General features: G+C 45.0%; 1 protein-coding gene across 2 annotated transcripts; it reads right to left on the minus strand.

The window, feature by feature from the left end:
• Positions 1-1,721: 1,721 nt before the first annotated feature.
• On the minus strand, positions 1,722-26,365 carry LOC134352645 (zinc finger protein 239-like). Of its 2 annotated transcripts, XM_063059977.1 has the most exons (3): positions 26,233-26,365; positions 12,619-12,738; positions 1,722-3,158 (listed from the first exon to the last, which is right to left on the minus strand). In XM_063059977.1, the coding sequence occupies exon 3, from the start codon at positions 2,291-2,293 to the stop codon at positions 1,787-1,789; it is 507 nt and encodes a 168-aa protein (XP_062916047.1). In that variant the 5' UTR covers positions 2,294-3,158; positions 12,619-12,738; positions 26,233-26,365; the 3' UTR covers positions 1,722-1,786. The 2 variants fall into 2 exon arrangements, with proteins under 2 accessions (XP_062916047.1, XP_062916048.1); XM_063059978.1 differs by lacking the exon at positions 12,619-12,738 and having other exon boundaries at positions 26,233-26,286.
• Positions 26,366-27,507: the final 1,142 nt, after the last annotated feature.

The raw sequence follows: 27,507 nt of genomic DNA on the forward strand, positions 1-27,507 counted from the left end.
ACATCCCCAGGCTCTGCTCTGCACCACATGTTCTTACCCCTACCAGCGTCCAGGTCCCCAGCACTGCCGCGTGCTGACCCTTGCTCCACTGAACATCCAAGTAATAATCCCTGTGAACATAGAACAGTACAGCACAGGAACAGGCCGCTCGGCCCGCAATGCTGTTCCGAACCAGCTGAAAAGCAAATCTAAAACACCCAGACACCGATCCCTCCTACCTACACCACGTCCATATCCCTCCATCCACGTGCCTATCCAAACGTCCCTTAAAAGGGGCGAAGGATGTGTCCGATATAGGTGCCACGGTAGCTTAGCAGTTCGCACTGTGCGATTACGTCTCAGATGTTCTGGAGTTTGGAGATCAATTCCGGTGCCACTTGTAAGGAATTTGTCTAATACCAGAGGTATTAGAAATGTCTAGTACCAGAGGGCATGCATTGATGATGAGAGGGGGTCGGTTCAAGGGGGATATGAGGGGGTAAGTTTTTTTACTCAGAGAGTGGTGGATGCCAGGAACGCACTGCCTGGTATGGTGGTGGAGGCAAACACATTAGAGGCTTTGAAGAGACGTCGGATGTAAGGAAGATGGCGGGATATGGACGTGGTGTAGGTAGCAGGAATAAGTGTTTGGGCATTTTTAATTTGCTTTTTAGCTGGTTCAGCACAACACTGTGAGCTGAATGGCCAGTTCCTGTGCTGTACTGCTCCAGGGTGTTAAACAGATGGGTTGCTGTGCAGGGCGGCTTATTGGGCCAAAAGGGCTGCTCCATGCTGTATGCCTAAATAAATAAATAAAATTATTGCAGTGAGCTCTTCATCTTCATCTTCAGCCTGCTTTGACTCTCTACTGTACACTGACTCATCTTCGTCTTCAGCCTGCAGAAAGTCATGCAGGGAATTCCAGGGAAACCTCTTCACACACAGTGCAGTGACCATTTGGAACCCATCACCACAGGGAGAGTGAGAGGTGAACAGCAGGGATGGAGTTAAAGGACAGTCCTGCAACAGGACCAGCTGGGCTGAATTGACTGCCCACTGTACACTGTGTATTCCGTAGATTCATTGAGCACCTGAGACAGGGTTTAAAATACAATTTAATTATTAGTCACAGATGCTGAGTATGAAACGCCAGTCCCATTACAGGTGAACATCAGCAGAGGAAACTCCTCCCAAGCCCAGTGACCAGGGTGGGGCATTGGGTGTGATGAGCAGCACCAATAATTGCAGAGTTCGACACCCAACTGTCCCATTTCAACTTGCCTCTGGATTCAGCGACTGTGACGGTGAAATATCCAGCTTATTGGAACCTGTTCCCGAGTGAACTGTTTGTGATATCTGAAAAGGCTTGATGACTGAGTAAAACACTGCCCGCATTCCGAGGAGGTGACTGACCCCTCTCTCTCTCCCCGCTGTGAACTCAACGGTGTTTGAGGAGATCAGATGATCAAACGGATCCTTTCCCACAGATGAAGCAGGTAAGTTGTCTCACCCCTCTGCGAACTTGCTGGTGTGCCCGCACTTAAGACAACTGAGTTAATCTCTTCCGAGAGCCTGTGCAGGTGAACGGCTTCTCCCCAGAGTGAATTCACTGCTGTGTCTTCGGATTGGATGAACCGGTGAAACCCTTCCCACACGTGGAACAGGGGAGCGATTTCTCTCGGACGTAAGGGAGGTGGAGGGATACCGACATTGTGTAGCAAGCAGGGATTAGTGATTGGGTGTTTTTGATTTTTTTGTTTAACTGGTTCGGCACAACATGGTGGGCCGAATGGCCTGCTGTGCTGTTCTACGTTCTGTGAACTCGCTGATGCGACAGAACGTGAGACGATCGAATGAATCGCTTCCCGCACACCGAACAGGAGAATGGCCTCTCCCCGGTGTGAATGAACTCGTGCGACTGTAGGTGGGACAGCCGGGTGAACCCCTTCCCGCACTCAGAGCAGGTGTACGGCCTGTCCCCAGTGTGAACCCGCTGGTGCGTCAGCAGCTGAGACGACCGAATGAACCCCTTCCCGCAGTCGGAGCAGATAAACGGTCTCTCCCCCTTGTGAACCCGCTGGTGTGCCTGCAGCTCAGATAACTGAGTAAATCTCAGTTCGCACTCGGAGCAGGCGAACGGCTTCTCCCCGGTGTGAAATCGCTTTTGGTGCCTCTTCAGGATGGACGACTGATTGAAGCTCTTCCCACACTGCGAGCACGAGAACGGCCTCTCTCCGGTGTGAACTCGCTTGTGTCTGTGGAGGTGAGACGACTGATTGAAACTCCTCCCACACACTGTACAGATAAATGTCATCTCTGCACTGTGAACTCGCTGGTGTGTCTGCACGTAAAATGACCGAATTAAAGCCTTCCTACTCTCTGAGCAGGTTAACTGCCTCTCCCCAGTGTGAACTCTGGTGTCTGACTGGATGAGGGAGTGAATCCTTTCCCACACAGGCTCTCGCTCTTGTGAACAATGAAATGTCTGTTGGCGGGCCGCGTGAGTGAATCTCCTCCCAAACACAGGTGAAGGGCCTCTTAACCAGTGTGAATTTACTGATGCATCTTCCGTGTGGATGGCAGAGTGAATCGCTTCCCGCAGTCACAACGGGGGAACCATCTCTCTGTGGTGTATCTTCGGCCCGGATGACTGAGAATATCCCTTCCCACACGTGGCCTCTCCCCACAGCGAACTCAGCTGTGCGTCTGCGGGTCGGCTGAGCGAGTGAATCCCTTTCCACACTGAGAGCGGAGGAACGATATCTCCCTGCTATCAGTTCTCTGATGATTCATCAAGTCAGGCGTCAGACAGTGAACTCCTCGCACAATCAATGCGGTTGAAGAACTGACCTCCAGTGAACAGAGGCTGGTGTGGCCTCAGTAAACCAGTTCCAGTAGATTTTAAGACAAAGAGCAGATGCACTTTTCCAGCTGTGATGAGATACAAAGAAAATATGTGGCCGCTCCTTCAACAACTGGAAGGTGGGTCTGTCTCCGGGTGGGTCTATCCAAATCTCACCCCTTCACTGAGCCCGTTTTTGGGCTCTCCCTGGGGTTGGTCTGCCGCCTTCTCGAGCGTCTCCTCCTCCACATTCAAAGGTCGCCTGCTGGTGAACCCACCCACACCAGCGTTGTGGTGCTTTGAGGTTCCTGTCCACAAATCCCTTGCGGTCTGTATCCTGTAGAAAGATTTACAAAGTACATCAGTGGGTGAGGGAGAGCGTTTGAAACCGGGTGATTCTAGTCTTTACAGTGAGCCCTGACTTCACGGTTACACTGAGGTTCAGCCCAAGCTAGAGGGACAACTTCTCACCTTCTAACTGTGCCCGGTTCAGGCATCCGGACCGACCATCAAACCCTCTGATTGTTTTTCTGCCTGCATCAGATTCGGCCATTTCTAGCCGTCAACAACTCGTGACTTGGCTCGGTTCGTCTCTCTCTATTAATATTATTTCAAGCTCTGGTCAAGGCCCACAGAGGATATGGCTGCTCCTGGAGACTTCCTAGTTACTCTGACCCCTCTACCCCCTCCACCCCCAGGTGACTGACAGTGAGGAGCTCACCGATGGCAGTGACACTGAATGCAAAGGGAAAGAGACTGGAATTTCTCCACATAGATCGCTAATGTGAGACACTGTTATGATGTGAATGCTACTGGTCACTTGTTACACCAGACAAAGGTACCTGATATCATTGGGCAACACACACACACAAAATGCTGGAGGAACTCAGCAGGCCGGGCAGCATCTATGGAAAAAAGTCAACAGTCGATGTTTCAGGCCAAGTCCCGTCGGCAGGACTGGAGAGGAAAAGCTGAGGGGTGGATTTGAAAGGTGGGGGTGGGAGGACTGCCCCTGTCTGCTAATGGAGTGGCAGTATTTTTCTGCTGCTCTTAGTTTTCTTTCTTTCCCCCTAGTTTAAGCTTTGAATTTAAAATTTTTACTTGTTGATTCTTGAGGGGGATCAATATGTCTATGTCTACAAGAAGTGGGAAGAATTTACCTGATAAAGGTAATGGGAAAGGAAAAGTGCAAAAGGAAAGATCTGATGAAATGCCATCGTGGGCTGAAGATATCGTTCGGACACTGAATTCAATTAAGGATCAGAATGGATCAATTAAACACCAACTGGAAAAGAATAGTAATGAAATGAAGTCATTTCTGGGAAAACTTAAAGACCTGGAAACTCAAGTTATTTCACACGAACAGGAATTGAAGATAACTAAGCAAAAGCTGTCTGAAGCTACAACTCGTTTGGAAAGATATCAAAATAAGATTATAGACCTGGAGACTAGGTCTAGATGAAGGAATATAAGAATTGTTGGGCTGCAGGAAGGAGCTGAAGATGGAGATCTAATGGCTTAAAATTTGCCCTGGTAATGAAACAAGCATATGATAAGAATCTTTTCCCGTCTCTGAGGTATCCGACAAAACTTAAAATTTTTCCTCCTAATTCTCCTCCTCGTACTTTTTTTGATCCAAAAGCTGCACTGGATTTTGTTCAGGCATTACCTGCCACTGTCACCGACACCGCTGTTGAATGATCCATCTGAAAGGCTGTTTGGCTATTTCTATATTATTCACATTTTGGAAAGAAGATTTATGAAGGTCACTTGTATATTTCATCGACAGACTAATTAAAGAACACGGGGAGTGGTTTTTTATTGCATATTATTGGTTTTCCTTTGGAAAGATTTACGGTTTAAGTATCTCTGCTCAAATGATCTCTGGACATTTTATGACTGAGGGAAGAAGATAGGGCGATTTGTTCCTTTAATTTTTCGTAGCTAATTGGTAGTTTTTCCTACTAATAGGGCTTTTTATATCTTTTTCTGTTCTATTATAACATTTTATAACTGAATTTTAAGCTTTTTTAGGGAATTAATATTAAACTTAAACTGGTTTTTTTAAGAGATAATATTATTTTGTTTTTTTCTTGTTTATCAGTCAATGGAATGTAAATACCTTTTTTTCCTGAGACTTTATTGTCTTTCTCACAGGGTCACTCTACTTTTTTACTAACTGGGGGGAGGGAAAGAAGACACAGACAGAGCAGTCAGCAGCTTTGAATTCTATCGTAGATCGCTTGCCTTTTCGGGTTTCCGGGTGTGGGTGGGTGGGTTTAGAGTTAGTTTTTTCCCATTGGGTGGTTCCGGAGCATGCGTGTTTTTTATTTGGTTGTATTTTTCATCGCCACCATCTTTGATCATCCTGCATTGATATGTACTTTGTGCATGTATAAAGTAGAATGAATTTATAGTATGCTGTTCAAACGGATTAATATAATAAGTTGGAATATACGTGGTTGGAATCATCCTATTAAACGAAAGAAGACTTTTAAAAGTATTAACCGATTCCAACCTGATATAATTTTTGCTCAAGAGACACATATCAGGGCGGGAGATCAAAATAGATTTTTTAGATGGTGGAATGGTTTGCAATTCCACTCCACTTCTCAGAGTAAAACAAAAGGCGTGTCTATTTTCATTAAACCTAATATATTTATTCAAGAGGATATTGAATCAGATTCTAATGGTAGATTTTTAATTGTTAAAGTAACAATCTGTAATAGAAAAGTTGTTTTGGTTAATTTGTATGGTCCTAACTTAGATGATACTTCTTTTTTAAAAAGGTATTCGCTTTACTGCCTGACTTAAATGAATATATGCTCATAATGGGTGGGGATTTTAATTGTTGTTTAAATCCTATGATTGATAAGAGGTCAACCAATCAGCGACTTCCAAATCAATCCACGTCATTTATTAATTCCTTTCTGATTGATTTTGGGTTGATTGATTTGTGGAGGTATCTTCATCCCAACAATAGAGAATATTCTTTCTTCTCACACGTTTATAAAAAATACTCGAGGATCAATCAATCCCCGCTTCTTGCCTAGTGTTAAAACCTGCGAATATGACGCTATTTCTATATCTGATCATGCGCCTCTGAGTTTCTCTTTTGAATTTGATGATGTCACTCTTGCCCGCCCACCTTGGCACATGTCTCAGACATTATTGCAAAACTCTGACTTTGTCACTTTCATTGAAACCCAGATAAAGGAATTTTTTTCTTTTTAATGATATAGGGAGTATGTTTAAATTAGTTATATGGAATACATTTAAAGTATTTTTATGTGGTCAGATTATTTCTTATTCAGCTAAACTTAAAAAACAAACTAAAGCAGAATTAGATAGAATTTCAAAACAAATTAAACATTTAGATAATTTTATGCAATTTCCCCCAATACTGATATATTTAAACAAAGGGTGGAACTTCAATCTCAATATAACTTGTTATTAACTCATCCCATTGAAGGTTATTTGCTTAAGTTAAAAAGTCAATTTTACATGTCTGGAGATAAAAATAATAAACTGCTTGCATCTCAATTAAAAATGGCTGCAGCCAAAAGGCAAGTCATGAAAATTCGTAGGAAAGATGGTACCTTAGCTCAGGAATATGAGGAAATTAATAAGATATTTCAAGACTTTTATGCTGAGCTATATAAATCTCAATGTCCATTAGATTCCTCTAAAATGAATGCTTTTTTACGAAAGATTGTTTTTCCTAAAATCTCGGCTGAGGATCAAAAGATTTTCGATGCTCAAATGACTAAAGCCGAAATTCATAAAGCTATTTTTTCAATGCAATCTGGTAAGTCCCCAGGACTTGATGGCTATCCTGTAGAATTTTATAAAAAATTTGGAAAGTTGCTTTCTCCGTATATGTTGGAAATGTTTAAGGATTCTTTTGTGAAAGGTGACTTACCTTCTACTTTTTATGAGGCCTCTATTTCTTTAATTCTTAAAAAAGATAAAGATCCTACTGACTGTGCTTCATATAGATCTATTTCATTACTGAATGTTGACGCTAAGATTTTGTCAAAGATAATGGCCAATCGGTTGGAGAATATTCTGGGTAAAATTATTTGTAAAGATCAAACAGGCTTTATAAAGGGTCGTTATTCCTTTTCAAATGTTCAGAGACTACTTAATATTATATATTCATCCTCTTCTAAAATTCCACAATGTGTTGTATCTTTGGATGTTCAACCGAGTTGAATGGAAATATTTATTCAATGTTTTAGAGAAATTTGGCTTTGGTGTTAATTTTAATAATTGGATTAAAATGATATATAAAGCCCCTATTGCTACTATTGTTACTAACAATTGTAGGCCTCCTTTTTTTCAGCTTTCACGGGGGACAAAGCAAGGCTGTCCATTACGTCCTTTATTGTTTAATTTAATATTAGATCCCCTTGCTATTGCTCTTCGTGAGGCTAAAAATATCCATGGGATATTTGTGAATGAGACCATGCATAAGGTCTCTCTTTATGTTGATGATTTATTGGTTTATATATCTAACCCTGACGAATCCATTCCTGCCCTGTTAAAATTATTTAATGAATTCGGAGGTTTTTCAGGATATAAAATTAATTTTAGTAAAAGTGAATTATTTCCCTTAAATGATTCTGTTTCTATATCTGATAATACTCCTTTTAAAGTTTCAGACTCTTTTAGATATTTAGGTATTGTAATTACTAAAAAATATAAGGATCTTTATAAAGCTAATTTTGTTCCCTTAGTAGACTCTATGAAGTATTTATTTAGTAGGTGGAGTCCCCTTACATTTTCACCTGTCGGTCATATTCATATAGTTAAAATGATGATTCTACCGAAATTTTTATATTTATTTCAGAATATTCCTGCTTTTTTGACAAGCAAGTTTTTTGATCGGATTGATTCTATTATTTTATCTTTTATTTGGAATAATAAAAGACCAAGAATTAGTAAATGTCATTTACAAAAATTGAAAAAGGATGGAGGTCTTGCTTTGCCTAATTTTAGAATGTATTATTGGGCTGTTAATCTGCGATATATGTCTTTTTGGTTATACTGGGTTGATAAGACTGATCGGCCAATTTGGGGAGATCTGGAACTAAAAGTTGTAAAACAGTTTTATTTAACTTTGTTATTGGGGGCTCCTTTACCTATGCAATTAGGTAAAGTTGTTAATTTTATTGCAGCAGAGTTAGTACTTTACTCAGAATAAAAGAGACAGAGACTCTTTCGGGATTACTTCATAGCAAAGTCCTTTTATTGTCGTGATGATCACGGAGAGCCAACCCTCACAACGGAGTGGCGGGCTCTAACTAGACGCATAAGCAAGTTGACCGTTTATACAGATAGATGAGACAGCTCGACGTGCAGAGATATGATTATTTCTTAGAATATGTCTGGTCTGCGGTTGATGATAAAGCAGATAGCGCTACAATTCTTGCAAGAACACTGCTTCGACCGAAATAATTTGTTAACACCTATGCAAAGTCGAATGCATCAAAGGGAGCTCTTAGCAGCGAGCGAAGAAGAGCTGCTAATGAAGAATTTTCCATTATCACAAATTTAAACTTATATCCTGTGATTAAGTATTCTTTATAAATTTGGCTCCAGTTCCGCAATTCTTTTAATCTTAAAAAATTTAAACTTTGTAGTTTAATTTACCAAAATTAATTTTTTAAGCCTTCTTTGAGTGATCCGATTTTTCTACTTTGGAAAAATAAAGGTATTAATTCTTTTATGGATTTATTTAAAGAAGATAGATTGATGTCCTTTGAACAATTAACTGATAAATATTCTCTTTCATACTCACACTTTCTGCAATACCTTCAAGTTAGACATTTTTTACAAAAATACTTGAGTAATTTCCCTTACATATTGGAGGCTGACCTGTTAGATAATATTATGAGTATGAATCTTTTGATTAAGGGTTCTATTGGAAGAATTTATAATTTATTATTACAATGGGATAAGCGTCCTTTGTCTAAGATTAAACAGGATTGGGAAAAGGAACTTAATTTGACTTTTATGACGGAGGATTGGATGTGGATATTGAAGTTGGTTAACTCTTCTTCAATTTGTGCTAGCCATTTATTGATTCAATTTAAAATTGTACATCGTTATCATTTGACAAAGGAGAGACTTTCTAAAATCTTTCCTAATGTTGATAGTCATTGTGATAGATATGAAGCTGAGATAGCTACACTGACACATATGTTTTGGTCTTGTTCTATATTGGAACAGTTCTGGAAGTTGATTTTCTCAACAATTTCTAAAGTACTTAAAATTAATTTACAACCTAATAAAGTAACGGTGCTTTTTGGAATAATTCTTCAAAATATTCATGGTATTTCTGTGTCTGACCAACATGTTATTGCATTTGTTACATTGATAGCTAGGAGGGCCATTTTGTTGAAGTGGAAGGATACATCAGCTCCCACTTTGTCACAATGGTTCTCTCAAGTGATGCTGTGTCTTAGTTTGGAGAAAATTAGAAGTCGAACCTTTGAACCTTTATTTGATTTTGAGAAAAGATGGGGCTCATTTGCTCGTTATTATCATTTGAGTTAATTGATATAATTTTTCCACGATCTAATTGTAAATTTTTTTTAGTATATTTTCTCTTCTTGCTGGCGGTCTGATGTTTATTTTTAGAAGCTTTTTGTATGACGCATGGCTCCGGGGTTGTACACCCAATGGGTTCTCTTTTTTTCTCACTTTTCTGCTCAGTAGGTTTTTTTTTTGTTATCACAAAATTTTGTTTTCAATCTTTAAGATGATAGGTTTTTTGAGGCATTGTAAAGTATTGTTACTTCAATGTACTCATTTATTTTTCCTATATATATATATATATATATATATATATATATACAATAAAAAGATTTGAAAAGAAAAGAATGAAAGGTGGGGGGAGGAGAGAGACGCACAAGGTGAGAGGTGGAACCGGGAGGGGGAGGGATGAAGTAAAGAGCTGGGAAGTTGATTGGTGAAAGAGACAGAAGGCCACGGAAGAAAGAAAAAGGGGGGGGCGATGGGCGGACAAGGAGATAAAGTGGGGGTGGGGGTGGTGGGAGGCATTACCGGAAGTTTGAGAAACCGATGTTATCAGGTTGGAGGCTACCCAGATGGAATATAAGGTGTTGTTCCTCCAGCTTAAGTGTGGCCCCATCACGGCAGTGGAGGAGGCCATGGATAGATGTATCAGACTGGGAATGGGGAGTGGAATTAAAATTAGAATGGGTGGCCACTGGCAGATCCTGCTTGTTCTAGCGGAGCTTGGCGAAGTGGTCTCCCGATCGAGGTCGGGTCTCATCGATGTACAGGAGGCCACACAGGGAGCAATGGGCACAGCAAATGACCCCAACAGACTCGCAGGTGAAGTGTCGTCTCACCTGGAAGGACTGTTTGGGGCCCTGGATGGTAGTGAGGGAGGAGGTGTAGGGGCAGGTATAACACTTGTTCCACAAGGATACGTGCCAGGAGGGAGATCAGTGGGGAGGGACGAGTGGACAAAGGAGTCGCATGGGGAGTGATCCCTGTGGAAAGCAGAAAATGGGGGGGGGGAGGGAAAGATGTGCTTGGTGAGGGGGAACATCCGGAGAATAATGTGTTGGACACAGTGGCTGGTGAGGTGGTAGGTGAAGACAAGAGGAACCCTATCCCTGGTAGGGTGGCAGACTTACGTGAAATGGAAGAGATGTGGTTGAGAACAGCGTTGATGGTGGAGGAAGGGAAGCCCATTTCTTTGAAAAAGGAGGACATCTCCCTCGTTCTAGAATGAAAAGCCTCATCCTGAGAGCAGATACGATGGAGACGGAGGAATTGAGAGAAGGGGACGGCGTTTTTATAAGTAGCAGGGTGGGACCAGGTGCTGTCAAGGCAGCTGTGAGAGTCCGTGAGTTTGTAATAGACATCGGTGGATAAGCTGCCTCCAAAGACATAGACAGTGAGATCGAGAAAGGGGAGGGAGGTGTTGGAAATAGACCAGGTAAATTTGAGAACAGGGTGAAAGTTTGAGGCAAAGTGGATGAAGTGGACGAGTTCAGCCTGGGTGCAGGAAGCAGCACCAATGCAGTCGTCGATGTAGCGCAGGGAAAGTGCGGGATGGTCACCAGTGTAGGCTTGGAACATAGACTGTTCAACGCAGCCGACAAACAGGCAGGCATAGCCGGGGCCCATGTGAGCGCCCATGGCTACACCTTTTGTTTGAAGGAAGTGGGAGGATCCAAAGGGGAAATTACTTAGAGTGAGGACAAGTTCTGCTGGGCGGAAGAGAGTGGTGGTGGAGGGGAACTGGCTGGGTCTGGTGTCCAGAAAGAAACAGACAGCTTTGAGGCCTTCCTGGTGGGGAATGGATGTTTATAGGGACTGGACATCCATAGTAAAAATAAGATGATGGGGGGCCCGGGAACTTGAAATCCTTGAAAAATATCAAGAGCGTATGAGCTGTCACAGATGTTGATATGAAGGGACCGAACGGGGGTGGGGGGGGGGGAATAAAACAGAGAAACAGAGTCGAAGTGTGCCGATATGCGTTCAGTGGGGCAGGAACAAGCTGAAACAATGGGTCTACCTGGACAAGCGGGTTTATGGATGTTGGGTAGGAGGTAGAAACAAGAGGTGCGGGGAGCGGGAACTATGAGGTTGGTGGCGTTGGATGGGAGATCCCCAGAGTCAATAGGGTTGGTGATGGTGTGGGAGACAATGGCCAGGTGTTCCTTAGTGGGGTCCTGTTCGAGGGGGAAGTGAGAGGAGGTGTCTGAGAGTTGGCGCTGGCCCTCAGCAAATGGAGGCCAGTCCGCCAGACTACTCAAGCGCCTCCCTTATCTGCGGGTTTGATGGTGCGGTTAGGACTTGTGCGGAGAGAGTGGAGAGGTGAGCGTTCAGAAGGAGTGAGGTTGGAATTGGAGGAAGGAGTGTTGAAGTCGAGACAGTTAAAGTATCGCATGGCATCAGTCCTTTTCACCACCCTATCAACCTGGGTAGCCACTTTCAGGGAGATACGAACTTGAACCTCCAGATCCCTCTGGTCACCAACACTGTTTAAGGCAAGACCCTTTCCACTTGACCTGCTGAGGTGCACCACCTCACACTTATCTGGATTAAACTCCATCTGCCATTTCTCTGCCCATATCTGCTACTGATCTATATCGTGCTGTATTCTTTGCCAGTTTTCTACGCTGTCCACAAATCTTTGCATCATCCTCAAACTTATTAACCCGCCCATCCACATTTTCATCAGATCAATGATATACATCACAAATAGCGGAGGTCCCAGTATGGATCCCTGCAGAACACCATTAATAACAGACCTCCATCCAGAACAAGTCCTGCTACCCTCTTACCCACTGTTTTCTACGAGCAAACCTATTCTGAATACAACGGCCAATTCACCATGGATCGGAGATCAACGTTTTTGTCCCAAGTCTCCCAAACCCTGGATCTAAATCGGCAGTGTCTGGGATTTCCATCCGCTCTCATTCCCGCTGCCCGCGCTTCCAAACACACCGGGCGCACTTAGTGGCAGCATCACCCATGGCGGCCCCTACAGCAGGAAAGCCCGCTAATGATCTACCCGTCGTGGTCGATGCAATACACAAGCACCTCGGAAATGGCACCAGCGCCATCGCTCATCAGAAACGCTCCAGATTCAAAATTGCTTAATGTCATTTCCTGTACACAGGTTGAAATGAGAAATATATCATCGTAATTCTGTGTCCGACGCAGCACAAAATAACACCATAAGATAAATAACAACACCATAAATATAAATACTGTACATAACAGAGCTTACACACTGTACATACTTCGATTGATCTTTGCCAAGATGGTGAAGCAACGTGTCGCGTCGCGGGCAGCCGGCGAAGAAGAATGACCAGACTTCAAGCTTGATTGCTTTTTTTTTGCAACACGATATCGTAGAGAGCCTGCAGAAAGGTGCAAGGCTCTAAGTTACAGAGCAATTCTGGCATATGCTGACACCCATGGACCGACAAGCGTGTGTGACTAGTCGCATGCATGTGCATCTGTTACACAGGATATTCTTAATCGCCGAACAGCAAGGTGGTTAAGTCGCGAGAGCGCCTGTTTCCGTTTTCAGAGTCTGCATCCTGGTTTGTGAAAGTCTAACTGTCGTCTGCAGGGCTCAGCTTACAACAAAGTTCAAGTGAAAAAATACAAGTGAGTTACTTAGTTCATTAACCCTTTTGCTGAGTCTTTATCCACAGCAGCTTACAAAACTTTTACATTTACTTCCTGTGAACGTTTATTCCTTTCTCCAGCTGATCTGGCAGCTGTGTGTTTCTGCCCTGCTGGTGTGATGACCTGCTGGTGTTTCTGCCCTGCTGGTGTGATGACCGAGGCTCGGGGTTTACTTCGGCTGTGTTTTTCTGCCCTGCTGGTGTGACGACGTGCTGGTGTTTCTGCCCTGCTGGTGTGATGACCTGCTGGTGTTTCTGTCCTGCTGGTGTGATGACCTGCTGGTGTGATGACCGAGGCTCGGGGTTTACTTCGGCTGTGTTTTTCTGCCCTGCTGGTGTGATGACGTGCTGGTGAGATGACCTGCTGGTGAGATAACCTGCTGGTGTGATGACCTACTGGTGTTTCTGCCCTGCTGGTGTGATGACCTGCTGGTGTTTCTGCCCTGCTGGTGTGATGACCGAGGCTCGAGGTTTACTTCAGCTGTGTGTTTCTGCCCTACTGGTGTGATGATGTGCTGGTGTTTCTGTCCTGCTGGTGTGATGACCTGCTGGTGTTTCTGCCCTGCTGGTGTGATGACCTGCTGGTGTTTCTGCCCTGCTGGTGTGATGACCGAGGCTCGAGGTTTACTTCAGCTGTGTGTTTCTGCCCTACTGGTGTGATGATGTGCTGGTGTTTCTGTCCTGCTGGTGTGATGACCTGCTGGTGTTTCTGCCCTGCTGGTGTGATGACCTGCTGGTGTTTCTGCCCTGCTGGTGAGATGACCTGCTGGTGAGATGACCTACTGGTGTTTCTGCCCTGCTGGTGTGATGACCGAGGCTCGAGGTTTACTTCAGCTGTGTGTTTCTGCCCTGCTGGTGTGATGACGTGCTGGTGTTTCTGTCCTGCTGGTGTGATGACCTGCTGATGTTTCTGCCCTGCTGGTGAGATGACCTGCTGGTGTGATGACCTACTGGTGTTTCTGCCCTGCTGGTGTGATGACCGAGGCTCGAGGTTTACTTCAGCTGTGTGTTTCTGCCCTGCTGGTGTGATGATGTGCTGGTGTTTCTGTCCTGCTGGTGTGATGACCTGCTGGTTTTTCTGCCCTGCTGGTGTGATGACCTGCTGGTGAGATGACCTGCTGGTGTGATGACCGAGGCTCTGGGGTTTACTCCGGCTGCTCTGGGAGCGGATCCAGGACTTGGTCTGAACATAGAACGTAGAAATCTACAGCACATTACAGGCCCTTCGGCCCACAATGTTGTACCGACTATGTAACCCAGTGGTCCCCAACCACTGGGCCGCAAAGCACGTGCTACCGGGCCACGAGGAAACAATATGATTTGGCGATATGAAACGATATGAGTCAGCTGCATTCCCTGTCACGCACTGTTGAACTTTAACGCACGCGAGGTCATTACGCACACGAGGTCATCAGTGACCGAAGACGCAAATGACGCAAGACGTGCAAGGGAATGGGTCCGTGACCCATTTGTGAATGTTTCCGGTGAATCTCCCATGTCAGCGCGGGAAAAAGATCAACTCCTCAGGCTTGCAAATGACGGTGGGCTGAAAAGTATGTTTGACATAACATCTCTGCCGGCATTCTGGATCAAAATCAGAGGCAATTGCCAATTGTGTCGCCTCTGATCTGGGCCGACATTTACGTGCCGGGCGGCACCTAATCAATTAGCTTGTTTATTTTGGCTTTTTTCTTAAAGATGTGCTGGGTGCATTCTGGCCACCGCTGTACCGCTGCATGCTACGCGGCCATGTATCAGTCTGCAGCCCCGAGGTTTGGGACCACTGTTATAATTGACTTATCACTACATTCATGCGAGGAAAATATGCGCTGTGCGTTTAATACCAGAACTAAACACAGTACTCCAAGTGGGGTCTGACCAAGGTCTTATATAGCTGTAATATTACCTCACGGCTTTTGAACTCAATCCCACGGTTGATTAAGGCCAACACACCATACACCTTCACACTGTCAACCTGTGCAGCAGCTTTGAGCGTCCAATGGACACGGACCCCAAGATCTCTCTGATTTTCCACACTGTCTTACCATTAATATTATATTCTGTCTTCAAATTTGACCTACCAAAATGAACCACTTCACACTTGTCTGGGTTGAACTCTATCTGCCACTTCTCAGCCCAGTTCTGCATCCTAATGACGTCCCACTGTAACCTCTGACAACCCTGCAGACTATCCACAACACCCCCAACTTTTGAGTCATCAGCAAACTTACTAACCCACCCTTCCACTTCCTCATCCAGGTCATTTATAAAAATCACAGAGCAGGGGTCCCAGAACAGAACCCTGCAGAACATCAATGGTCACTGACCTCCGTGCAGAATACTAACCATCTACAACCACTCTTTGCCTTCTGTGGCAAACCAATTCTGGATCCACAAAGCAAGGTCTCCTTGGATCCCATGCCTCCTTACTTTCTGAATGAGCCTGGGATGGGGAACCTTATCAAATGCCTTAATGAAATCCATATACACTACATCCAATGCTCTACCTTCATCAATGTGTTTTGTTACATCCTCAAAGAACTCAATTAGGTTTGTAAGGCACAACCTGCCCTTGACAAAGCCTTGCTGACTATCACTAATCAGTATGTCTCTCCAAATGCTCATTTCACCGAGATGCAGCACAGAGCGTCATAGGAAGTCATTCCTGCCTGTGGCCATCAAACTTTACAACTCCTCCCTTGGAGGGTCAGACACCCTGAGCCAATAGGCTGGTCCTGGACTTATTTCCATCTGGCATAATTTACATATTATTATTTAATTATTTATGGTTTTATATTGCTATATTTATACTCTATTCTTGGTCGGTGCAACTGTAACGAGACCCAATTTCCCTCAGGATCAATAAAGTATGACTACGACTATGAAATCCTGCCTCTCAGTATTTTCTCCAACAACTTGCCAACTACTGAAGTAAGACTCACTGGTCTATAATTTCCTGGGTTATCTCTACTCCCTTTCTTGAACAAGGGAACAACATTTGCAACCTCCAATCCGCTGGTGCTTCTCCTGTCCCTATTGATGATGCAAAGATCATCGCCAGAGGCTCAGCAATCTCCTCTCTCGCTTCCCATAGGAGTCTGGGGTATATCTCACCTGGACCCTGTGTCTTTTCTGACTTAATGCTTTTGAGAAGCTCTAGCACTTTCTTAATGTCCATATGCTCAAGTGTTTCAGTCCACTGTAAGTCATCTCCACAATTGCCAAGGTCCTTTACGTTGGTGAATACTGAAGCAAAGTATTCATTAAGTACCTCCATTACTTCCTCTGACTGCACATAAACGTTTCCACTATCATACCTGATTGGTCCTATTCTCACATGGATTATCCTCTTCACGTACTTGTAGAATGCCATGGGGGTTTCCTTAATCCTGCTCGCCAAGGCCTTCTCATGGCCCCTTCTAGCTCTCCTAATTTCATTCTTGAGCTCCTTCCTGGCACAATTATAATTTTTTAGAGCTCTAACAGTACCTAGTTTCTTGAACCTTTCATAAGCTTCTCTTTTCTCTTAACTAGATTTTCTACAGCCTTTGTACACCATGGTTCTTTTACCCTACCATCCTTTCCCTGCCTCAGTGGAACATACATAGAAACATAGAAAATAGGTGCAGGAGTAGGCCATTTGGCCCTTCGAGCCTGCACCGCCATTCAGATGGCTGATCATCCAACTCAGAACCCTGCACCAGCCTTCCCTCCATACCCCCTGATCCCTTTACCCACAAGGGCCATATCTAACTCCCTCTTAAATATAGCCAATGAACTGGCCTCAACTGTTTCCTGTGGCAGAGAATTCCACAGATTCACCACTCTCTGTGTGAAGAAGTTTTTCCTAATCTCGGTCCTAAAAGGCTTCCCCTTTATCCTCAAACTGTGACCCCTCGTTCTGGACTTCCCCAACAATGGGAACAATCTTCCTGAATCTAGCCTGTCCAATCCCTTTAGGATTTTATACGTTTCAATCAGATCTCCCCTCAATCTTCCAAATTCCAATGAGTATAAGCCTAGTTGATCCAGTCTTTCATCATATGAAAGTCCTGCCATCCCAGGAATCAATCTGGTGAACCTTCTTTGTACTCCCTCTATGGCAAGGATGTCTTTCCTCAGATTAGGGGACCAAAACTGCACACAATACTCCAGGTGTGGTCTCACCAAAGTCTTGTACAACTGCAGTAGTACCTCCCTGCTCCTGCACTCGAATCCTCTTGCTATAAATGCCAGAACTCCATGCTAATGTTCCCTGAACATTTGCCACAATTCTGCCGTGCATTTCCCTGAGAACACCTGCTCCCAAGTTTCCGCCTAAAAGCATTATATTTCCCCCTACCCCAATTAAATGTTTTCCCAAATTGTCTGCACCTATCCCTCTCCAGCCCTATGGTGAAGGTTTATAGAATTATGATCACTATCTCCAAATTGCTCTCCCACTGAGAGATCTGGCACCTTTCCCAATACTAGATCAAGTAAAGCCTCTCCTCCAGTTGGCTTGTCGACATATTGCATCAGGAAACCTTCCTGAACACACCTAACAAACTCCACCCCATCCGAACCCCTTGCTCTAAGGCGATGCCAATCAATATTAGGAAAGTTAAAATCTGGTTTGGGGTGCTGTTGGTTTGATTCTTTTGTTTGCATGATGTATGTGTATTTTTTCTCTCTCTCTCTTCTACTTTTTTAGTTTTTTAAAATTGGGTTATTTGGGTTTCTTGCTCTGTGGCTGCCTGTAAGTGGACAAATCTCAAGGTTGTATAACTTATACATTCTTTGACTTGACTTGAATTGAATTTGAATTCTGAGCTACTCTCCCTGCCAATCTGCAGCGCGTAATTTCCCCTTAAGTAACATACTTCTGAAACTAGATCTTCTGAAGGATTCAGAGGACTAACTCTCAAGTATGAGGGGTGGCACCTTTAAGGGGACAAAGGCTCATCGCCATGGTCATAACAGAGGAAGAAAGGGAGGACTCCAAGACAGGATAAAACGCCAAGATACATAACTTCCTCTTCCTAGCATCTTGTAAGCAAATAATCTGTTGATGGAGAAAAAGATTTTGGACCTAAGGGCAAGATTGCTTTATCAGAGGGAAATGAGAAATTGCTGCATTCTTTATTTCACAGAGACATGGCTCACTCCAGACACGCTCCATACATTGGCGAAACCTGAGGATTTCTCGATACACAGGATGGACCAGACTGCTGATTCAGAGAAGGCAAAATGTAGGTGGCATGGGGAAGAGGACTCTGTTTCATAATAAGCTCTTTATGGTGCTCGGGCGCAGCGTTATTGTTACACTCCTGTTTCCCTGACCTGGAACATCTATAGCCACTGCTATACTACGATTGGGACTGCCTGCTGTTCCATGCCTAGACCACACTTTGGGAAATTCGATCGCTTGGCCGTCCTCCTCCTACATGAGTACAGGCAGAGGCCAAAGGGCAAGGCTCCGGAAATAAGGACAACAAAGAGCTGGTCGTGAGAGGCAGAGCCTGCGTCAGAGGACTGGGCCATGTTCAACGACTCCTGAGGGGATCTGAACAAATACACCACGCTTGTTATGGACTTCATAAAAAGAGTCATAGACGAGCAAAATCATTCAGAATCTTCCCCAACAAGAAGCCCGAGATGAATCATGACATTCTCAATCTCTTGAGGGCCAGATGAGTGGCCTCCAGATCTGGCAACCAAGTAAAGTACAATCTCTGGAAAGCCATCTCACGTTCCAGACCAAATCTGAATCACTGAAGGACGCCTGACGGCTCGAATGCCATTCCCTCCTAGAAAGTGAAAAACCAGGCAACAAGGCTTTGCTCCCTGATGATCTCAATGCCTTCCATGCTCACTCAACATGGAGGCACCTTCACAAACTCCCTCAGCCCCCGAAGACCCTGTGACTTCTGTCTCTGAGACTGACTTAAGAGCATCCTTCAGAAGGGTGAACGCACAGTGCCCCGACAGGGTACCTGACCGAATACTAAAGATCCATGCTGATCAATCGGCTGGAGTGTTCACCAATCAATACCTTTAACCTCTTGCTTCGACAGTCTGAGTTACCCACCTGCTTCAAGCATAGCTCAATTCTCCCGGTGCCTAAACAGAACGTGGTAGCCTGCCTCACTGGCTATCGCCCAGTAGCACTTACATCCACTGTGATGAAGTGCTCGAAAGGCTGGTGGTGAAACACATTGATCCTGCCCGAGAAACGACTTCGATCTGCTCCATTTTGCCTAGCGTCACAACAGATCCACAGCAGAAGCTGTATCACTGGCTCTTCATTCAACCCTGTAAGTAAGGATATATCCACCAGGATGCTCTCTATCGACGGCAGCTTGGCATTCAATACCATCAACCCCTCAATACAAATAAGTTTCAAGACCTTGGCCCCAATACCTCCTTGTGCAACTGACCCCACTTACAGACCCCAGTCAGTTTGGATTGAGTAAATTCCCTGGTGTTAATATTTTAGACGATAGGTACTGGGTCCAGCGTGCAGGTGCCATTACACAGGAAGAACAGCACTGCCTCTACTTTCTTAGACGTGTACGAAGATTTGCATGTCATCTAAAACTCCGAAAACTTCTGTTGATGTCTGGTGGGGAGCTGCTTCACAGCCTGGCATGGAAACACCAATGGGGTTGAACGGAAAATCTTACAAAAGGTAGTGAATACGGCCCAGTCTGTCGCGGGTAAAGCCCTCCCCGCCATTGTGCACATCTACGTGGAGCACTGTGGTAGGAAAGCAGCATCCATCCTCAGGGATACCCACCGCTCGAGTCACACTCTCTTCTCAGGAAGAAGGCACAGGAGCCTCAGAACCTACTACACCAGGTTCAGGAACAGTTACTACCCCTCAATCATCAGGCTCTTGAACCAAAGGGGGTAACTTCACTCGACCCATCACTGAACTGTTCCCACAACCTATGGACTCACTTTCATCCCATGTTCTCGATACTTATTGCTTGTTTAATTGTTGCTTTTCTTTCTTTATGTATTTGAACAGTCTGTTGTCTTTTGTCTTGTTGGATGCACTCTTTCATTGGTTCTATTGTGACTCTTGCATTTACTGTGAATGCCCGCGAGAAAGCAAATCTAAGGGTTGTATATGGCGACATGAATGTACTTTGATGATAAATTTACTTTGAACTTGATTGTACGTCCATAAAGTGACGCTGGGCACAGGAGTGTCTGCACGTATGGTGACTGCCAGGAAATGTTCAAGTCGTGGCAGTGGGGGATGTAGAGGGTGGGTTAGTGGGTGCAGGTGATCAATCAGCCTTACTCCTCTGGGAAAGTAACTTTTTGAGTCTGGTGATCCTGGTGTGAATTCTAAGTAGAATTCTGAGAAATGACTTCAATCTACTCCCGGTTGGGAGTGAAACAAAAAGTCCCTGAGCAGAGTGGACGGGATTCATCACGATGTTACCGGCTCTTTTCAAACACTATATATCATTTATTTATTTATTGAGATACAGTGCAGAATAGGCCCTTCCGGCCCTTCGAGCAATCCAGCAATCCCCCGATTTAATCTGAGTCTAATCACAGGGCGATTTACAATGAGCAATTAACCTCCTAACCGGTCGGCCTTTGAACTGTGGGAGGAAACCAGAGCACTCGGAAGAAACCCACACGGTCACAGGGAGAACGTACAAACTCCTTAAAGACATACAAGAGCATAAGATCTGGGAGCAGAATTAGGCCATTTGGCCCATCGAGTCTGCTCTGGCTGATCCATTTTCCCTCTCAGCTCCAACCCCCTGTCTTCTCTCCGTATCACTTCATGCCCTGACTAATCAAGAATCTATCAACCTCTGCCTTAAATCTACATAGAGGGTTGGCCTCCGCAGCTGCCTGTGGCAAAGGATTCTACAGCTTCACCACTCTCTGGCTAAGGAAATCCCTCCGTATCTCCATTCTAAAGGATGCCCCTCTATTCTGAGGCTGTCCCCTCTGGTCTTCAGACTCCCCCACCACAGGAAACATCCTCACCACATCCACTCTATCGAGGCCTTTCACCATTCGATAGGTTTCAATTAGGTCACCCCTTATTCTTCTGAATTCTAGTGAATACAGGTCCAAAACCATCGAACAAACTTCATATGACAAGCCATTCAATCCTGGAATCATTTTTGTGAACTTCCTTTGAACCCTCTCCAGTTTCAGCACATCCTTTCTAAGATAAGGGGCCCCAAACTGCTCACAATACTCCATGAGGCCTCACCAGTGCTTTGTAAAGTCTCAATATTACATCCTTGCTTTTCTATTCTAGTCCTTTTGAAATGAAGACAAACATTGCACTTGCCTTCCTCACCACTGACCCAACCTGCAAATTAACCTTTAGGGAATACCGCACGAGGTCTCCCAAGTCCCTCTGTGCCTCAGATTTTTGATTTTTCTCTCCAATTAGAAAATAGTCTACCCTTTCATTTCTTCTACGGAAGTTCAGGAGGGATAGACATGAAGGAAGGGGAGGTGGGGTGGCGTTGCTGGTTAAAGAAGAGATTAACGCAATAGAAAGGAAGGACATAAGCTGGGAAGATGTGGAATCGATATGGGTAGAGCTGCATAACACTAAGGGGCAGAAGACGCTGGTGGGAGTTGTGTACAGGCCACCTAACAGTAGTAGTGAGGTCGGAGATGGTATTAAACAGGAAATTAGAAATGTATGCAATAAAGGAACAGCAGTTATAATGGGTGACTTCAATCTACATGTAGATTGGGTGAACCAAATTGGTAAAGGTGCTGAGGAAGAGGATTTCTTGGAATGTATGCGGGATGGTTTTTTGAACCAACATGTCGAGGAACCAACTAGAGAGCAGGCTATTCTGGACTGGGTTTTGAGCAATGAGGAAGGGTTAATTAGCGATCTTGTCGTGAGAGGCCCCTTGGGTAAGAGTGACCATGATATGGTGGAATTCTTCATTAAGATGGAGAGTGACATAGTTAATTCAGAAACAAAGGTTCTGAACTTAAAGAGGGATAACTTTGAAGGTATGAGACGTGAATTAGCTAAGATAGACTGGCAAATGACACTTAAAGGATTGACGGTGGATATGCAATGGCAAGCATTTAAAGGTTGCATGGATGAACTACAACAATTGTTCATCCCAGTTTGGCAAAAGAATAAATCAAGGAAGGTAGTGCACCCGTGGCTGAGAAGAGAAATTAGGGATAGTATCAATTCCAAAGAAGAAGCATACAAATTAGCCAGAGAAAGTGGCTCACCTGAGGACTGGGAGAAATTCAGAGTTCAGCAGAGGAGGACAAAGGGCTTAATTAGGAAGGGGAAAAAAGATTATGAGAGAAAACTGGCAGGGAACATAAAAACGGACTGTAAAAGCTTTTATAGATATGTAAAAAGGAAAAGACTGGTAAAGACAAATGTAGGTCCCCTGCAGACAGAAACAGGTGAATTGATTATGGGGAGCAAGGACATGGCAGACCAATTGAATAATTACTTTGGTTCTGTCTTCACTAAGGAGGACATAAATAATCTTCCAGAAATAGTAGGGGACAGAGGGTCCAGTGAGATGGAGGAACTGAGCGAAATACATGTTAGTAGGGAAGTGGTGTTAGGTAAATTGAAGGGATTGGAGGCAGATAAATCCCCAGGGCCAGATGGTCTGCATCCTAGAGTGCTTAAGGAAGTAGCCCAAGAAATAGTGGATGCATAAGTGATAATTTTTCAAAACTCGTTAGATTCTGGACTAGTTCCTGAGGATTGGAGGGTGGCTAATGTAACCCCACTTTTTAAAAAAGGAGGGAGAGAGAAACCGGGGAATTATAGACCGGTTAGCCTAACGTCGGTGGTGGGGAAACTGCTGGAGTCAGTTATCAAGGATGTGATAACAGCACATTTGGAAAGCGGTGAAATCATCGGACAAAGTCAGCATGGATTTGTGAAAGGAAAATCATGTCTGACGAATCTCATAGAATTTTTTGAGGATGTAACTAGTAGAGTGGATAGGGGAGAACCAGTGGATGTGGTATATTTGGATTTTCAAAAGGCTTTTGACAAGGTCCCACACAGGAGATTAGTGTGCAAACTTAAAGCACACGGTATTGGGGGTAAGGTATTGGTGTGGGTGGAGAATTGGTTAGCAGACAGGAAGCAAAGAGTGGGAATAAACGGGACCTTTTCAGAATGGCAGGCGGTGACCAGTGGGGTACCGCAAGGCTCAGTGCTGGGACCCCAGTTGTTTACAATATATATTAATGACTTGGATGAGGGAATTGAATGCAGCATCTCCAAGTTTGTGGATGACACGAAGCTGGGTGGCAGTGTTAGCTGTGAGGAGGATGCTAAGAGGACGCAGGGTGACTTGGATAGGTTGGGTGAGTGGGCAAATTCATGGCAGATGCAATTTAATGTGGATAAATGTGAAGTTATCCACTTTGGTGGCAAAAATAGGAAAACAGATTATTATCTGAATGGTGGCCGATTAGGAAAAGGGGAGGTGCAACGAGACCTGGGTGTCATTATACACCAGTCATTGAAAGTGGGCATGCAGGTACAGCAGGCGGTGAAAAAGGCGAATGGTATGCTGGCATTTATAGCGAGAGGATTCGAGTACAGGAGCAGGGAGGTACTACTGCAGTTGTACAAGGCCTTGGTGAGACCACACCTGGAGTATTGTGTGCAGTTTTGGTCCCCTAATCTGAGGAAAGACATCCTTGCCATAGAGGGAGTACAAAGAAGGTTCACCAGATTGATTCCTGGGATGGCAGGACTTTCATATGAAGAAAGACTGGATGAACTGGGCTTGTACTCGTTGGAATTTAGAAGATTGAGGGGGGATCTGATTGAAACGTATAAAATCCTAAAGGGATTGGACAGGCTAGATGCAGGAAGATTGTTCCCGATGTTGGGGAAGTCCAGAACGAGGGGCCACAGTTTGAGGATAGAGGGGAAGCCTTTTAGGACTGAGATTAGGAAAAACTTCTTCACACAGAGAGTGGTGAATCTGTGGAATTCTCTGCCACAGGAAACAGTTGAGGCCAGTTCGTTGGCTATATTTAAGAGGGAGTTAGATATGGCCCTTGTGGCTACGGGGATCAGGGGGTATGGAGGGAAGGCTGGGGTGGGGTTCTCAGTTGGATGATCAGCCATGATCATAATAAATGGCGGTGCAGGCTCGAAGGGCCGAATGGCCTAGTCCTGCACCTATTTTCTATGTTTCTATGTTTCTATGACCATACACTTCCCGATTTCTTTGCCCAGTCTCCTAATCCTAGTCTAAGTCCTTTTTAGCCGAATTCATCAAAACTACCTGCCCCTCCATGTATCTTCGTATGGCCTGAAAACTTTGCAACAAAGCCATCGATTCTGTCATCAAAGTCACTGACATATAACGTGAAAAGAACTGGTCCCAACACAGACCCCTGTGGAACACCACGAGTCACCGGCAGCCAATCAGTAAAGGCTCCCTTTATTCCCACTCTTTACCTCTTGCCAATCAGCCACTGCTTTATCCATGCTAGAATCTTTCCTGTAATACCACGGGCTCGTAGCCTGTTAAGCAGCCTCATGTGTGGCACCTTGTCAAAGGCCTTCTGAAAATCCAAGTACACAACATCAGCAGATTCTCCTCTGTCTATCTTGCTTGTTGGTTCTTCAAAGAATTCCAACAGATTGGTCAGGCAGGATGTTCCCTTGAGGAAACCATGCTGACTACAGCCTATTTTATCATGTGCCTCCAAGTACCCTGAGACCTCATCCTTAATAATCGACTCCAACATCTTCCCAACCACTGAGGTCACAGTGTGGAGGAGAGGCTACATGACCAGGGGCAAGGGAAGGCTACAGTGCAAAGGGCATTGTGTGCAAACAGAGAACATTGGGTGCTAACTCTTGCAAAGTAAGGTGTGAGTATAATCTGCTGTAACCATGGAAACAAGAACTAATGTGCTGAGCTCTGCAAGATAGTTTAACATGGAGCTGCTGTTTTCCCCTTAAGTTTTTTTTTCTTGCGTAAATGGTAAAATATAGAACATAGAATAGTACAGCACATACGAGGAATTCTGCAGATGCTGGAAATTCAAGCAACACACATCAAAGTTGCTGGTGAACGCAGCAGGCCAGGCAGCATCTCTCGGAAGAGGCCCGAAACGTCGACTGTACCTCTTCCTAGAGATGCTGCCTGGCCTGCTGCGTTCACCAGCAACTTTGATGGGTGTTGATAGTACAGCACAGTACAGGCCCTTCGGCCCACAATGTTGTGCCGACCCTCAAACCCTGCCTCCCATATAAGCCCCCACCTTAAATTCCTCCATATACCTGTCTAGTAGTCTCTTAAACTTCACTAGTGTATCTGCCCCCACCACTGACTCAGGCAGTGCATTCCACGCACCACCCACTCTCTGAGTGAAAAAACCTTCCTCTAATATCCCCTTGAACTTCCCACCCCTTACCTTAAAGCCATGTCCTCTTGTACTGAGCAGTGGTGCCCTGGGGAAGAGGCGCTGGCTATCCACTCTATCTATTCCTCTTATTGCTAGAGTGTGGTAATATTTCTGTACAGTGATTGGATTGTATAGTATAAATATAGTATATTGGATTGTATAAAACAAGTCTGCTGAACTGTATAAAAAGACGCCAGTGTAACAGGAGAGCAGAGTTGGGTGCTGGTGGAGACCAGCTCTCTCTCCTTGATGCCAAGTACAATCAAGGTCCCAAAATGAGAGTCCAGAGTCAAGTATTCTTTTCCCTGACTGGGGTCAAATTTCCACGGCACAGAGTAACCAGTCTATAATTTCCTTTCTTCTGCCCATCTCCCTTTTCGAAGAGTGGAGTGACATTTCCAATTTCCAGTGCTCTGGAACCATTCCAGAATCGAGTGTTTCTTGGAAGATCACTACCAGTGCCTCGGCAGCCACCTCTTTCAGGACTCTGGGGTGTGGACCACCTGGTCTAGGTGGCTTGTGCACCCTCAGACCTTTCAGTTGCCCAAGAACCTTCTCCCTAGTAAAGGTAAAGGTAACTTCACAAACTTCATGCCCCCGACACCTGGCACTGCCAGTGTCTTCCACAGTGAAGACTGGTGCAAACTGTGTGCCCGATGGTGACGGTGATGCGTTGGGCAGATTTTGACTGCCCAGCCCCCGGGGTGCGGGGGCCAAGGTGTGCCCGGAGCTCACGGCAATTGCCCCTCAGTGGGAGGGGAACGCCGGCGCCGGCGCCGACTCAACCCCCGCCCGGGACCCCGCTCCTACCTGTTGCCGGCTCCGGAGGGGCTTTTGTCCACTCGGCGCATGCGCGGTTTCCGGGCACGGCCTGCGACACGTGGCGTCGTCGCGGGGCGTTCTGGGTAAGCAAGATGGCGGTCCTCGAAGCCAGTCCCTGTCTTGATAACATATAATAACATATGTGAAGAATTCAGCAAGCTCCCACACACAATGTGTTCAACATCAATAGGCATTAAAGGTCAAAGTCCAACAAGTGCAGATATAAAGTTCAAAGTGAATTTTATTATCAGGGTACGTACATGTCACCATATACAACCCTGGGATTCTTTCTCCTGCAGGTATACTCAGCAAATCTATAGGATGGTAACTATAACAGGATCAATGAAAGGTCAACCAGCAGACAATAGACTGTGCAAACGCAAATATAAATCAATGGCAATAAATAACAAGAACATGAAATAACACGATAAAGAGTCAAACACGAGGAAATCTGCAGATGCTGGAATTTCAAGCAACGCACATCAAAGTTGCTGGTGAACGCAGCAGGCCAGGCAGCATCTCTAGGAAGAGCTACAGTCAACGTTTTGGGCCGAGACCCTTTGTCAGGACTAACTGAAGGAAGAGCTGGTAAGAGATTTGAAAGTGGGAGGGGGAGGGGGAGATCTAAAATGATAGGAGAAGACAGGAGGGGGAGGGATGGAGCCAAGAGCTGGACAGGTGATTGGCAAAAGGGATATGAGAGGATCTTCGGACGGGAGGCCCAGGGAGAAAGAAAGGGGGAGGGGGGAAGCCCAGAGGATGGGCAAGGAGTATAGTGAGAGGGACAGAGGGAGAAAAAGGAGAGAGAAAAAAGCTAATAATAAATAACGAATGGGGTGCAAAGTGGAGGTGGGGCATTAACGGAAGTTAGAGAAGTCAATGTTCATGCCATCAAGATAAAGAGTCCTTACAGTGAGACTATGGTCTGTGGGAACATCTCAATGTACGTGAGTGTAGTTATGCTCTTTTGTTCAAGAGCCTGATGGTTGAGGTAGCAGTTCCTGCAGCTGGTGGTGCAAGTCCTGAGTCTCGTATGCCTTCTACCTGATGGCAGCAGCGAGAAAAGAGCATGGCCTGGGTGGTGAGGATCTCTGATGTTCTGGAGTTGCGTGAGGAGCCAAGGAGATGGCATCTGCTGTGGACCTGTTGCCGCAGCAGGGAGCCTGGAGCGGATCCAAGCTGCCTCTCAGGCAGGAGCTGATATGTTTCATCTCCAAGCTCTCAAAGCCCTTCATCTCTGTGGGAAAAAACTCAACTGGGTGA

This window comes from Mobula hypostoma, chromosome 10 (assembly GCF_963921235.1).
Source record: "Mobula hypostoma chromosome 10, sMobHyp1.1, whole genome shotgun sequence".
NCBI lineage: Eukaryota > Metazoa > Chordata > Chondrichthyes > Myliobatiformes > Myliobatidae > Mobula > Mobula hypostoma.